This window comes from Charadrius vociferus, unplaced genomic scaffold, assembly GCF_000708025.1.
Source record: "Charadrius vociferus isolate BGI_N301 unplaced genomic scaffold, ASM70802v2 scaffold647, whole genome shotgun sequence".
Lineage (NCBI taxonomy): Eukaryota > Metazoa > Chordata > Aves > Charadriiformes > Charadriidae > Charadrius > Charadrius vociferus.
This window is the reverse complement of record NW_009649585.1, coordinates 82734-95866: the sequence shown is the minus strand read 5'-3', so window position 1 is coordinate 95866 and position 13133 is coordinate 82734. Positions and strand designations below refer to the sequence as shown.

Genomic DNA, 13133 nt, shown 5'->3' with positions numbered 1-13133 from the left:
ACTGGAAGAGGGGAGATTGAGATGAGATATTAAGAAGGAATTGTTGGCTGTGCGGGTGGTGATCCCCTGGGGCAGGTTGCCCCGAGAAGCTGTGGCTGCCCCATCCCTGGAGGTGTTCAAGGCCAGGTTGGACGGGGCTTGGAGCAACCTGGGCTGGGGGGAGGTGTCCCTGCCAGGACACGCCACCGCTCTCCACAGGGATCGCATCTCCCCGCCGGTGATTTTGCTAAGAGAAACGTCACCCGCCCTTTCCTCCAGGCTGCTTTATTTACTTAGGAAAGCCTCCACGCACAATCCCGTGCTGGGGGCGCTGTCTGCCAAGGACACCGGTGGCTATGGTGGTCCTCTCTCCAATGGGTGGCTGAAGTCCCAAATCCTATAGAACAGGAGCAGCAACCAGACCAGCTTTTTCCCGGAGAGGAGCCCTGGCTGGGCAGCACAGGGCCTATTGCTGGAGGCACAACAGAAAGGAGCCAAAAAGACCCTTCTCCTGCAATGCAGATGTTCCCCAGGCCATGTGCCATGCCTGTGGTCACAGGCAGCAGATGCCAGAGCCTCCTTGCCCTGAGGGACAGCAACGTGCATTTCTTCATTTCCCATTGGACTCACTTTTTTTTGGCCCTGCTCTTCCCTGTTGCCGATGCTGCTCCTTTGCCCCAACAGCAAGAACTGAGCTAGAGCCCTGGAGGGTAACAAGGAGACCCTCATGGAGGGCAACAAGGAGACCCTCATGGAGGGCAAATATCCAAACCAAAGCACCTCCCTGGAGCTTCTCCAGCCCTTTCCGTGGGGGGCTGTCAAGTGCTTTACAAAAATTATTTACGTTGCAGCTCCCTGGAGAGCGGTCACACCAATTTAGCCCTACGCTGAAGCCCCCATGGATGAACCGCCCCGTGGAGCAGTGGCTGTGTCCCGCTGGTGCACGGAGAGCATCCGAGAGACTTACTCATGCCTATGGAAATTGGGGCCAAGGAATGAGCGGGAAAAGGGCTGAGAGCAGCCATCATCCACCACCGTCTTTCATCACCGCTCACGGGCTCCGTCTGTCAGATCCTGGCTCTTCCCACCTTGACTCCGCCACTGCAAGTCTCCCCCCTCTCGCTGCCATCCCCCCCCCCGCCACCGATCCTCTTTCCTTTTAAAGAATTTCAGAGGTGCAGCTGCCAGGAGGGAGGCTTTGTGGGGTAAAGCCGCCTCATACCATCATCTGTAATCCTGAGTGCTGCAGTGGGCGGCTCTGCACGTGTGTTATTGGTCTCTGAAAGAAAAAAAAAAAAAAGAAAAAAAAAAGAAAAAAAAAAAGAAGAAGAAAAAGGGGGAAAAACGCTGTGGAGGCAGATTTCATACATAAGCAGAAGCGTGAGCAAGTGAAAGGGTTTGCTGAGAACGGGGCAATGCCAAACCCGCAGCAAGCTGGTAAACGTTGCTGTGTAAAGCAGTGCTTGCAGGGTGTCCTCCTGAGATCTTCTGGACTGAGCGTCCTGCCCTGGGGCAGCCGTGCAGGGGAGAGGTGAGAGCTCTGCACCCGTGGTAACAGCCGGTCCTTCTGTCGTCGAATCACACAATCATTCAGGTTGGAAAAGACCCTTGAGATCATCAAGTCCAACCATTAATCCAGCACTGCCCAGCCCACCACTAACCCATGTCCCTCTACACCACATCTACATGTCTTTTAAACACCTCCAGGAATGTCGATTTCACCGCTGCCCTGGGCTGCCTGTGCCAGTGCTGGACAACCCTTTCCCTGAAGAAATTTTTCCTAATATCCATCCTAAACCTCCCTTGGTGCAACTTGAGGCCGTTCCCTTGAATGGTGTCTTCCCTGTGGAGTGAAGACAAGAAGACCCTCACTCATTTCTAGAGCAGCTGAAAGTTCTGCCTGGGGTTTCCTGGTGGGGTTGAGCCGGTTTGTGCATGGACGGAGCATCCCGGGCTCCGTTATAGTCCTCACATCTGCAGAGGAGACACCTGAACTAGGGCTCCCTGGCAGCCCACCCAAAAGCAGCATTTCCAGGCAGGCACAGGGGATGCGCACAGGGGAGCCCAAACCTTCGGCAGCTCTGAGACAGCAGCTCCAAGCACCCCGGCACAGCGCTCCTCCCAAAAGTGACCTGCATTACAAGCCTGAGAAGTTTCTGCCTCTGTGGCCGCTGTTGGAAAGCCACAGGTCTGGTGGCCAGGAGGCTTTGGCTTATTTGCAGCCTCCCCCTGGTCGTGGTTATCTTCATGCTCCAGCAGAGATGGAGCATTACATTTCATTACCCTTCTCCCTCTTTTGCACTCCTGTCTGGCTGCCCTTTTTCCCTCCAGATGAGCTCCTCAAATGCCATCCTCTCCCCTCAGCCTCTCTTTTGCTTGTCTAAACAAGCCCAGCTCTTCTCGTCTCCTCCTGGCAGACAGGACCTCTCTTCCCTGATCATCCTTACCTGCAGCTCCTCAGGCCGGGATGAGCACGGCGGTACCTGGAGCTCCACATCATCTCCCCAGCCCATGCTGGAGGGCCCAAACACCACGGGGGCTCGGCAGCAGGCAGCGCACCTCCTTGCAGGTCTGGGACCCCCAGATGCACTCAGATCCTTTCCCACGGTCTCTAGCGCATTTTGCAGTCCAGCCCCTGAGGGATTTCCGCGCAGTGTACCGACCGTCCCTCCCAGCACCTCCTCAGCAGGTTTATCCGCTAGAGAAAGCGTTGGGGTGCAGCAGGTCCCACGTTTGGCTCCACAAGAACTTTCCTCCTTGAGATGAGCCCTCTCCCTCCACCGCAACCCCTCTCCTCTCCCTCAGCAGCTTCTTTGCCCCCTTCAAGCCTCCCACCAGCTCCCCTCTCCCCCAGCCACCCCAGCAGCCCCTCTCCAACCCCAGCAGAAGGAGGACCGGTCCCTTTCCAGAAAATCAGCAATTTTCAAAGCAAGCAATCAAGTCAGTGTCGCAGGGCTGACTTTTGCTAAATCCATTTGGCCTTTTGCATCGTTTTCCGTTTACTTTCTTATTTTCCCACCGTATCCTCCCGGAGGGGTTGGAAAGCCGTGCGGATGCCGGGTCGCGAGCCCGCGGTGAGCCAGACAACCTTCTCACTGCTTCTGAAATGCCAGAGCTGTTCGTGTTGCGCAGCAGCTGTAGCAACGCAGCAGCTCGCAAAGAGTGGAAATTTTTTGTGCTATTATTATTTCTTAAATTCTGACACGAAGGTTTTCCCACGTTCTTGATTTTGGCGCAATTGGCAAACGGAGCTTTCCTCATCTGTCCGCCCCGCAGAGAGGAGCCAGCTGTAAGGACGGGCAGTGGGTTCTTGCGTGGGGTCTGCTGGGCCCAGAGCAAACTCCTGGTGATGGATCCCACCCCTCACGGTTTGTCCCCAGTCCCATGGTGGCTGAATCCACACTGAATCATAGAATAGTTTGGGTTGGAAGGGACCTTAAAGATCATCCAGTCCCACGCCCCTGCCCTGGGCAGGGATACCTCCCACCAGCCCAGGTTGCTCCAAGCCCCGTCCAACCTGGCCTTGAACACCTCCAGGGATGGGGCAGCCACAGCTTCTCGGGGCAACCTGCACCAGGGGCTCACCACCCTCACAGGAAAGAATTTCTTCCTGAGATCTCATCCAAATCTCCCCTCTGTCAGTGTCAAACCGTTCCCCCTCGTCCCACGGCTCCCCTCCCTGACCCAGAGTCCCCCCCAGCTCTCCTGGAGCCCCTTTAGGCACTGGAAGGGGCTCTGAGCTCTCCCCTTTTTGGCCTTCTCTTCTCCAGGCTGAACCCCCCCAACTCTCCCAGCCTGTCCTCCCAGCAGAGGGGCTCCAGCCCTCCCAGCATCTCCGGGGCCTCCTCTGGCCCCGCTCCACCAGGTCCATGTCTCTCCTATGTTGGGGACTGCAGAGCTGGCAATTCTCACTGGGAATTAGAGAAGATGGCAGCAGGAGCTCGGGCAGCTTGGCCACTAAGCCGCGAGGATGGGGATGCATGGCTCAACCCAGGAACGGCCCATTGACTCCGCTGCAGACCCATCCTCTGGGTCTGCACCGTTCCGTGGCTGTTGGAGATGCTGAAACTTGAGGCTGTGTGACCCAGTGGGACCAACCCCTACCTCTGCTGCATGACCAAGCTGGGAGAGAAGGTGGCTGGGAGACCTTCTCCAGAGCTGGCATGGTAACATCCTAGCGTGAGGAAGGCACTGAAAGCCCGTGGATTTCTATTTTCTTTTCTTCTGATCTTATTTTTTTTTTTTTTTAATTTGAAATATCTCAGAGCTTAGATGCAAATCAAGAACAGCCCCTCCGTTTCCCACCCCTCCCAGTGCCCTTTACAAGCAAGGATCATTCTACAAGGATTATTTTAGTAGAATGTGCAGATCTCTGTGTGCAATTATTACTTTTTTTTTTTTTTTTTTTTTTTTACATTGGTTCTTTACAGGCAGCTGACCCTTCCCAAAGCCTTTCCAGGACAGGTCCTTGGTTGCCCTCCTGGGGCAGGAGCAGCGCCCACTATTCCCCTTACACAAGGAACTGGGGAAAAACCTCAAAAAAAGCCTAAAAAATGCAAATGTGGGGACATTTCTGGAGGGTGGGGGGTGTGGGGAAGGGGTGCAGGCAATGGGTGCCGGGGTGGGTGCGTTGGGGAGGGCTGGATGGGAGCGGGCACTGGGTGCAGGGGATGTTCAGGAGTGGGTGCCGGGGGTCTCAGGGTGCTGTGGGGGGTGAAGGGGGGTTCAGTGGGGTGTTGCTGCGCTCCCGTTGTTGCCCAGTGATGGTGTTTGTGACTCAACCGGGCCAGACAGGACCAAACGGGACAGATCCGGGGGCATCTGCGGCACGGGGACCCTCCAAGCCCAGACACAGCTGGCAGCAGGTAGGGGCTGAGCACGGCCAGACCTGCATCCCAGGGCCCTACAGACCCTGCCCCATGGACACTCCACTCTTTATGGGTCCTGCAGCCTGCCCCATGGACACTCCACTCTTTATGGGTCCTGCAGCCTGCCCCATGGACACTCCACTCTTTATGGGTCCTGCAGCCTGCCCCATGGACACTCCACTCTTTATGGGTCCTGTACCCTGCCCCATGGACCCTGAAGCTTTCATGGGTCTTCCATCCTGCCTCAAAACCTCTGCAGCTTTCATGGGTCCTGCACCCTGCCCCATGGACACCCTTTATGGGTCCTGCAGCCTGCCCCATGGACCCTACAGCTTTCATGGGTCCTGCACCCTCCCCAATGGACCCTTCATGCGTCCTGCAGCCTGCCCCATGGACCCTGCACCCTTCGTCGGTCCTGCACCCTGCCCCATGGACACTCCACTCTTTATGGGTCCTGCACCCTGCCCCATGGACCCTTCGTGGGTCCTGCACCCCGCCCCATGGACACACTTTATGGGTCCTCCACCCTGCCCCATGGACCCTGTACCCTTCCTGAGTCTTGCACCCTGCCCCAAAACCCCTGCACCCATCAAGGGTCCTGCACCCTGCCCCAAAACCCTTGTACCCTTCCTCTTATAAGACTGCATTCAGCACGTGCTGTAGGAGCCGGGCACTGCGGGGACTCCATCTCCTGCCTGCTCTGCCCTTGCAACCCCACGTCTTCATGTTTCCTCAGGCTCTTTTACACGGGTCAGGGGTTGTCCTTTTTCTCGGTGGCTGTAGAGGGTGGATTTCCTCACCTCCTCATGCGTATCGCGCGAGGGCGGTGAATAATGCATGCAGCCTTTGAGAGAGGCGGATGACTCCTGTGCACCTTGCTAACGCATCCGCCTGCTCCAGGGAGGACTTTGGGGACTTCTCCTCTCCCCGACAGACCCCAACTCTCTCTTGCCCGAGTGAGCCGCACCAAGTTTTGGCTCATCCCCCCGCTGCTTCCCCAGCCCTTTCCCATCACCACATATTTTCTCCCCTCCCTTCTCTTGTTTTCTTTCATGTCTCCTTTTGTTTGCGCAAAGCAAAGCTTCGTGCTGCAGCCAGCGCTGGTCCAAACTGCCGGGGGATGCCCTTGCCCCGGGACAGCCCTTGCCCTGGGTGGGAATTCCAGTCCCTGGCAGCTTTCCCCGGATATAGAGCCAGCCCGGGATGGCAGTGCTGCGTGTCCCGTGCACTCAGGAGGTGCACCGGGACCCACGGGCTCCTGGCCGGTGGGGTTATGTGTGTGGTTGGCATCCATCCCTCTCCCGCTGCTCTCCCAGAGCAGAGAGATGCCAGAGTCCATCTCTCCCTTGCAGGCAGAGCTATATTTGTAGGAGATATATATATAGATATATATATATATATATACAATTCAGGCTGAAAGAGTTGTGGTTGTTCGGCCTGGAGAAGAGAAGGCTCCGTGCAGACCTCAGAGCCCCTTCCAGTGCCTAAAGGGGCTTCAGGAGAGCTGCGGAGGGACTCTGGATCAGGGAGGGGAGCCGTGGGACGAGGGGGAACGGTTTGACACTGACAGAGGGGAGATTCAGGCTAGGTATTAGGAAGAAATTTTTCCCTGTGCGGGTGGTGATCCCCTGGGGCAGGTTGCCCCGAGAAGCTGTGGCTGCCCCATCCCTGGAGGTGTTCAAGGCCAGGTTGGACGGGGCTTGGGGCAACCTGGGCTGGGGGGAGGTGGCCCTGCCCAGGGCAGGGGGTGGGACTGGATGGTCTTTAAAGTCCCTTCCAATTCAAACCATTCTATGGTTATATAAATATATATGTATATATATAAATTTACCCCTGGTCTTTTGAGAGCATCATTTTCAGCTCCGGTTGACAGCCCACTCCTGGTTCGCATGTCACAGCTTAAACCCCAACGTCGGTTTGCTGCCCAGTCTCTCATTTTTCCTCTTCTTCAGCTGCTCTGGCGCACAGCAAACCCGCAGCCACGCTGCCGGGAGAAACACCCGAACGCGGGGAGCTGCGGGGCACGATGCCCCGGGCGATGGGCTCCGCTCCCCCTGCCCTGGGTGCAGGTTGGGCACCCATGCGGCCGCACAGGGGCTTGCACGCTTAGGTCGCATCCCACATTTTCGGGACCTGTTCGCACAAATACTCCCCGCGCCGTGGAGGGATGGCATGAACAGGGTACTTACACAGCAGATGATATCTTTATCGACTGCTTTGCTTTGGATTTGTGGTCTGTTAATACCAGTAGAGGCGAACGGCATTGCAGGGCAATGTCGCCGGCCACACGTAGAATAATCAAATGGTTTGGGTTGGAAGTGACATTAGAGACCATCTAGTGGTCCCTGGGGAGGGGGCACAAGGCACAGGGCTCGGCGAGCCCCGGGGTCTCATTGCCCAGGGGACGCACTAAGTAGTCTGTCATTGATTTTTGCCTTTGGTTATCTCCTTACTTCAACAGCTCTGTTATCTCCCCCCTGGCAGCAAGGGGAAAGGGCTATATTTCCTTCTTTTCCCCTTAGCTATTCCTTTTCTTCTCCAGGCTTTTGCAGGAGGGTACAGCTCTGCGCTCAGAGCCAAGGTCTCCCGCACCAGCTGAAAGGCTGGTTTCGGGTTAGAGGCAGAGGCAGAGCATCCCAGGCGGCAGCAAAATTAACTCCAATATGCCTCGGGTGAGGTTGCTTGGCCAAACGAAGCCGTTTCCACCGCCTCCCGTGAAACGCGGCAGTGCCTTTGCAGGAAAGCCGATCGCGCGCAGCCATTGCGAGAAGCCGGAGGGAGAGTAATGCCACATTCCGGCGATGTGGGAACACCCGGGGAGTCCTGCGAGCTCTCCGGGGTGGCTGAAGGGGTCAATGAAGTTTAGTTTTTTACTGTTCATCATTAGCGATAGCTGGATTTGCCGCTCTGAGAGTGCAAAGAGCTAAGGGAACTTCCAAACGATGACTTTGTGGGGCAGATGAAGTGGTAGAACGGAGTCTGGGCAGCCCTGCCCTGCTCTCAGGGCCAACCGGCGCCGTGTCCCGATGAATTCCCTGACCCAGCCTGGGTTTTGGAAAGGGGACATATGTGGGGCTGTTCCCTGATTGAGGGAAGCTCCTCGTTGCTTTATGGGATGCAGCATCACGGGGCCTCTGGGACCATCCCAGGAGAAGAATGGTCCCTCGAGATGCTCTGCAGCATCTCCCCATCCCCCCTGAGCCCTCTGCCAGCTGCCCGGTAGGAACGCATTGAGTTTGGTACCATCCTCAGCCTGAACCCCCACGGTCCATGGGAGGTGAGGCCACCAGGAGACAGCTGGCCAAAACACATGCCAACCTCTCCTGCACGCCGGAGCTCTGCGGGTTTGGAATAGAGGGGTCCCATTCATCGCCCCTGCAGGTTTTCTGCCAGGACCTGCTCCCCTTCCCCATTCCTGGGGTGCACAGCCAGTTTCAGCACAGCTGGGGATGTGGTGGACCCCGCTCTGCTGGCAGCAGCTCCCTGCCTGGACCCTCCCGAAAACGCAGGGAAGGGTGCTTGAAAGGGAAAATGAAAACCGTGCATCTCCTGGGACATGAAGGAGCGGTTCCCTCCGTCACCAGGATCCCCTGAGCAGCTGTGTATCCCCAGATGCAACACTGCGCATCAAAGATGTCTCTTCACCAAAGTGGGGTTATTTAAACCCAGAGAGGCGGGTGCTGGCGCCCATCGGCGCTTTGCAGAGCCGGGGAGGAGAAGGGAGATCCCTGCTCCTGGAAAATCCCAGTGTGGCCCTTGTTGACCACGTTTCCCACTCAAGTGTTGAAGGCACAACCCAAATCCAGCCTTTTCCTTCAGAAACACCCGCGAGAAGGCCACCATGAGATACCCCCAGGGTGCCCAGATGGTGACGGCATGCCAAGCAGAGGGACAGGACCTGTACCCGCACACCCCACTGCGCACCCGCTTCTGCCTGGACGGCGGCCGATCGCAGGAACTGAGCAGGTTTCACCAGGTGAGGACACAGTGGGGGGACCATGGAGGGGAGCCAGGGTGGCCACGGCTGGCTGCTGGGGGCTAGAGAGAGAGGACCCCTCCTCTGCTCTCTGTGCATGGGCAGGGATGTCACCGCAGCCACCAAATCTGACTCCAGGCAGCTTGAGTGTCTGGAGCACACGTCTGGTGAGGGGCGGCCGAGGGCCCTGGGGGTGCTCAGCCTGGAGAAGAGGAGGGTGAGGGGAGACCTTCTCGCTCTCTACAGCGCCCTGAAAGGAGGGGGCAGCGAGGGGGGGGCGGTCTCTGCTCCCCAGGAACAGGCGATGGGACGAGAGGGAACGGCCTCAGGTTGCACCAGGGGAGGTTTAGGATGGAGATGAGGAGAAATGCCCTCACCAGAAGGATTGTGAAGCACTGGCACAGGCTGCCCAGGGCAGGGGTGGAGTCGCCATCCCTGGGGGTATTAATACGGGCAGATGTGGTGCTGAGGGACGTGGTTAGTGGTGGTTTTTGGCAGTGCTGGGTTAATGACAGGACTCAATGATCTTCAAGGTCCCTTCCCACCATAATGATTCTACGATTCTATGATTGTCGGTGTGTTCACAAAACCGAAACAAGCCCGGGAGGGTTTAACCCAGGCATCGCTTGTGCGTCTGCATGCTGTCCGTGTTTAATCATAGAATCACAGAATCATAGAATTGCTGAGGTTGGAAGGGACCTTTAAGATCATCAAGTCCAACCATCAACCTACCCTGACAAAACCGCTTCTAAACCATGTCCCCAAGTACCACATCTACCCTTTTTTTGATGCCTGAGGACAGCCAGAGCTGCTGCACCGGGGGGTGCATGGGGGGGCAGCCCCCCATCTCAGCCACCAGCTTAACCCCTTCCAGAGCCCCTGTCTCCGTGGTCGGGCACGCCGGAGGGCAGAGGACAAGGTGGGGGTCTTGAAGGCAGTGGGCGCTGTGGGCAGAACAGCGGGCAGAGACCTCCCTGCGCAAGTACCTGAGATAACCCCGTGTTTGGGAAGCAGCAGGGCACCGCGGTGCCTCGGCAGGGCACGTTTCTTGCTAACACCTCCCGGCGCACCACGAATGACGCTACCCACGCTGCCAAATTAATGAGGCGACCACGGACGCCGCTTATTAATTTGCCTGTCAGCGCAGCAGCCCGAGCGTGGGAGGCAGGGCAGGGACACGGCGGTGGCCGGCCCTTCTGCAGGGGGAGAGCGGGGAGGTGGTCACCATGTGCTTGCAGTAGTCAACCCTGCAAAATCCCGGTGCCAACAAAATTTGGAGCACTGAACTCAGCTGAAACGCCGGGATGCTTGCCTTTATCTGTAGCTGACCCAGCAGCACCGTGAGTTTTACCGAGACAAGAGCGGGACGCTGTACCCTCTTCCCTACTTTGTGCTGCCTGCCAAGGAAAAGGAGAGATATCCTCATCCGCTTGACCTGTGAGTACCAATGTCCCTCAGACGTGGTGGTCAACCTGTGAGTATCGATGTCCCTAGGACATGGTCATCAACCTGTTGAATACCAATGTCCCTCAGACCTGGTGGTCAACCTGTTGAGTACTGATGTCCCTAGGATGTTGTGGTCGAATTGTTGAGTACCAATGTCCCTAGGACATAGTCGTCAACCTGAGTGCCGATGTCCCTAGGACATTGTGGTCAACCTGTGGGTGTCGATGTCCCTAGGACATGGTGGTCAACCTGTGAGTATCAATGTTCCTAGGACACGGTGGTCAACCTGTGAGTATCGATGTTCCTAGGACACGGTGGTCAACCTGTGAGTATCGATGTCCCTAGGACATTGTGGTCAACCTGTGGGTACCGATGTCCCTAGAACATGGTGGTCAACCTGTGAGTATCGATGTCCCTAGGACATTGTGGTCAACCTGTGGGTACCAATGTCCCTAGAACATGGTGGTCAACCTGTGAGTATCGATGTCCCTAGGACATGGTGGACAACCCATGAGTGCTGATGTCCCTAGAATGTCGTGGTCAACCTGTGAGTACTGATGTCCCTAGGATGTGGTGGTCAACCTGTTGACTACCAATGTCCCTAGGATGTGGTGGCACCCAGTTCCCAGGGCTTGGGCTGGTGGGATGAAACCGGAGAGGTCTCGGGGAGAGTCAGCCCCACACCTGATCCTCCTTTCCCTTTTCACCCAAACCTTCTGTCCTCAGAAAAATGAGAGCAGAAGAAACCAGACTAACCTGAAAGGAAAGAATAGGTGGGTGGCGTGCCAGGCTTTGAGGCTGTTTTTTTTCCAACTTAGAAATTCCAGGGCTTTTTTTTTAAAAAGTAAGCACCCTCCTGCCTGTGTACTTGAAATCCTGGATGTTTATTTATTTCAAAGCCCTCACAAAAACTGGAGTAGCATCCCATGGGGCTCTGTGCCCCGTCTCCTCCCCTCCTCATTGCTGTGGGACACCCCGCAGGGTTTGCTGCTCCCTGAGACCTTTCCCACCAGCAGTGTGGTGGCTCCAACTGTTTCACTTGAATATTATCGCAAAATGGCCACTGAAAAAGGCATGAGTTTAGCAAACCATGGCCAAAGGTCTGGCTGCCTCCCCCCAGGTTGCCAGCCAAGCCATCACCAACAGGTGAGGTCTCCAAGTCACCATGGCCATGAATTGATGGGGGAACCCTAGTCCTGTCCCACAGCTATCTCCTGCTTCACTATAGCTGCGCTGGCTGGGCATGGGCAGCGCTGGAGCTCCTCTCCTCTGAGGTGGTGGATCCAGTCCTCTGCTGACCAGGTGCCTCCAAAATCCACGGCTCTGGAGGGGGGACGAGGTCGTAAAAACCAAAAGGCAAAAATTGCCCTTTTGTTAGTGCTCAAATAGTCATTTATGGAAAAAAAAAACCATCCAAGAGTGAAGCTCCTGGGTATTCCTCATCCCTCCTGGGCTCACCTCCATAGCTGACCAAGCAGAGGGTCAGAAAGATGGAACAATCCTGGGGAGCAGCACGGGGGTGTTGTTCCTTGTCCAGCCCTCGGAGCATCTCCCCCTTCTCATGGGTGGGTTTTGCCTGCTGCATCCCTCACTGGGCTCAACGTGTCCAACGGCACAGCTTCACCGTTTCCATACTAACAACCGTGTGAGGGTCACTAAGACCTTACAGACGTCCTCCCTAAACTGCTGGTGTCAGAACAGCTCAGACTCAGAGACGGCTTGCCAAAACAACCGTTATCACCCAAAATTTAACCTTTTCATTGCCTGACCTGGGGGTGTCCAGCCTCATTAGCAGACCCCCCGGCAGAGCTGCAAACCAGGACAGATGAGTGCTGTGGTTATGATAGACACAAACCTTTGGTCTTTGCATCTCCTCCACCCGTCTTTGCTACAATTCTGCATGTGGCCGTCCTGCAGAGAGGGGGATATGTGCACTTAAATGCTGCAGAGCTCCATGCCTGCAGCCTGGGGTGCCTACGCTGAAGTGCTTGATGCTGAAGTGATGCTTGAAGGATCCTTTTGAGCTCCTCGCTCAAAGGCTGGGGAGGCATCGCCCCAATGTGTAGAGGGGCCAAGCAGCCCCCAAACACCTCGCTGAGAGGGTCACGGGGGAACTTCTCCTACTGGGAGTGCTGGGGCAGATGCTGTAGATGTTGGAGCATACGAGGGAGCTTGTCAGCATCTCTGGGTGACAGAAGTCGGCACAGCACTGCTGAAAGTTGGATGAAGTGGCTGGGTATTTCTCTTCAGCACTGAAAGCACAGTGGGTATGGTGGGAATGGAAAGAAATTGGCATAAATATATTTTAGCAGGAAAAAAGGGAAAGTAAAACTTGCTGGGAACATGGAGTAGCACAGACCACAGCCCACATTCAGGGAGCAGTGAGGCTAAACTCCCCTGGAGACAGTACTGCCTCCAGCTCGGGGGCCTCAGCACAGGAGAGACATGGACCTGGTGGAGCGGGGCCAGAGGAGGCCCCGGAGATGCTGGGAGGGCTGGAGCCCCTCTGCTGGGAGGACAGGCTGGGAGAGTTGGGGGGGTTCAGCCTGGAGAAGAGAAGGCCAAAAAGGGGAGACCTCAGAGCCCCTTCCAGTGCCTAAAGGGGCTCCAGGAGAGCTGGGGGGGACTCTGGGTCAGGGAGGGGAGCTGTGGGACGAGGGGGAACGGTTTGACACTGACAGAGGGGAGATGGAGATGAGATATTGGGAAGAAGTTGTTTCCTGTGAGGGTGGTGATCCCCTGGGGCAGGTTGCCCCGAGAAGCTGTGGCTGCCCCATCCCTGGAGGTGTTCAAGGCCAGGTTGGACGGGGCTTGGAGCAACCTGGGCTGGGGGGAGGTGGCCCTGCCCAGGGCAGGGGGGTGGA

General features: G+C 56.5%; 2 protein-coding genes across 2 annotated transcripts in view; one reads left to right on the top strand and one right to left on the bottom strand.

Moving 5' to 3' along the window:
* The window catches only part of OTOF (otoferlin), a 134566-nt gene extending 126925 nt beyond the window's left edge, over nucleotides 1–7641 (bottom strand). Inside the window, exon 1 of the mRNA XM_009890366.1 lies at nucleotides 7554–7641. Coding sequence (XP_009888668.1) covers nucleotides 7554–7641 — 88 coding nt within the window. The remainder of the gene's footprint in view (nucleotides 1–7553) is intronic.
* Nucleotides 7642–8688: 1047 nt separating this feature from the next.
* Nucleotides 8689–13133, top strand: part of LOC104291164 (chromosome unknown open reading frame, human C2orf70) — a 7448-nt gene continuing 3003 nt past the window's right edge. Inside the window, exons 1-2 of the mRNA XM_009890365.1 lie at nucleotides 8689–8823; nucleotides 10148–10260. Coding sequence (XP_009888667.1) covers nucleotides 8689–8823; nucleotides 10148–10260 — 248 coding nt within the window. The remainder of the gene's footprint in view (nucleotides 8824–10147; nucleotides 10261–13133) is intronic.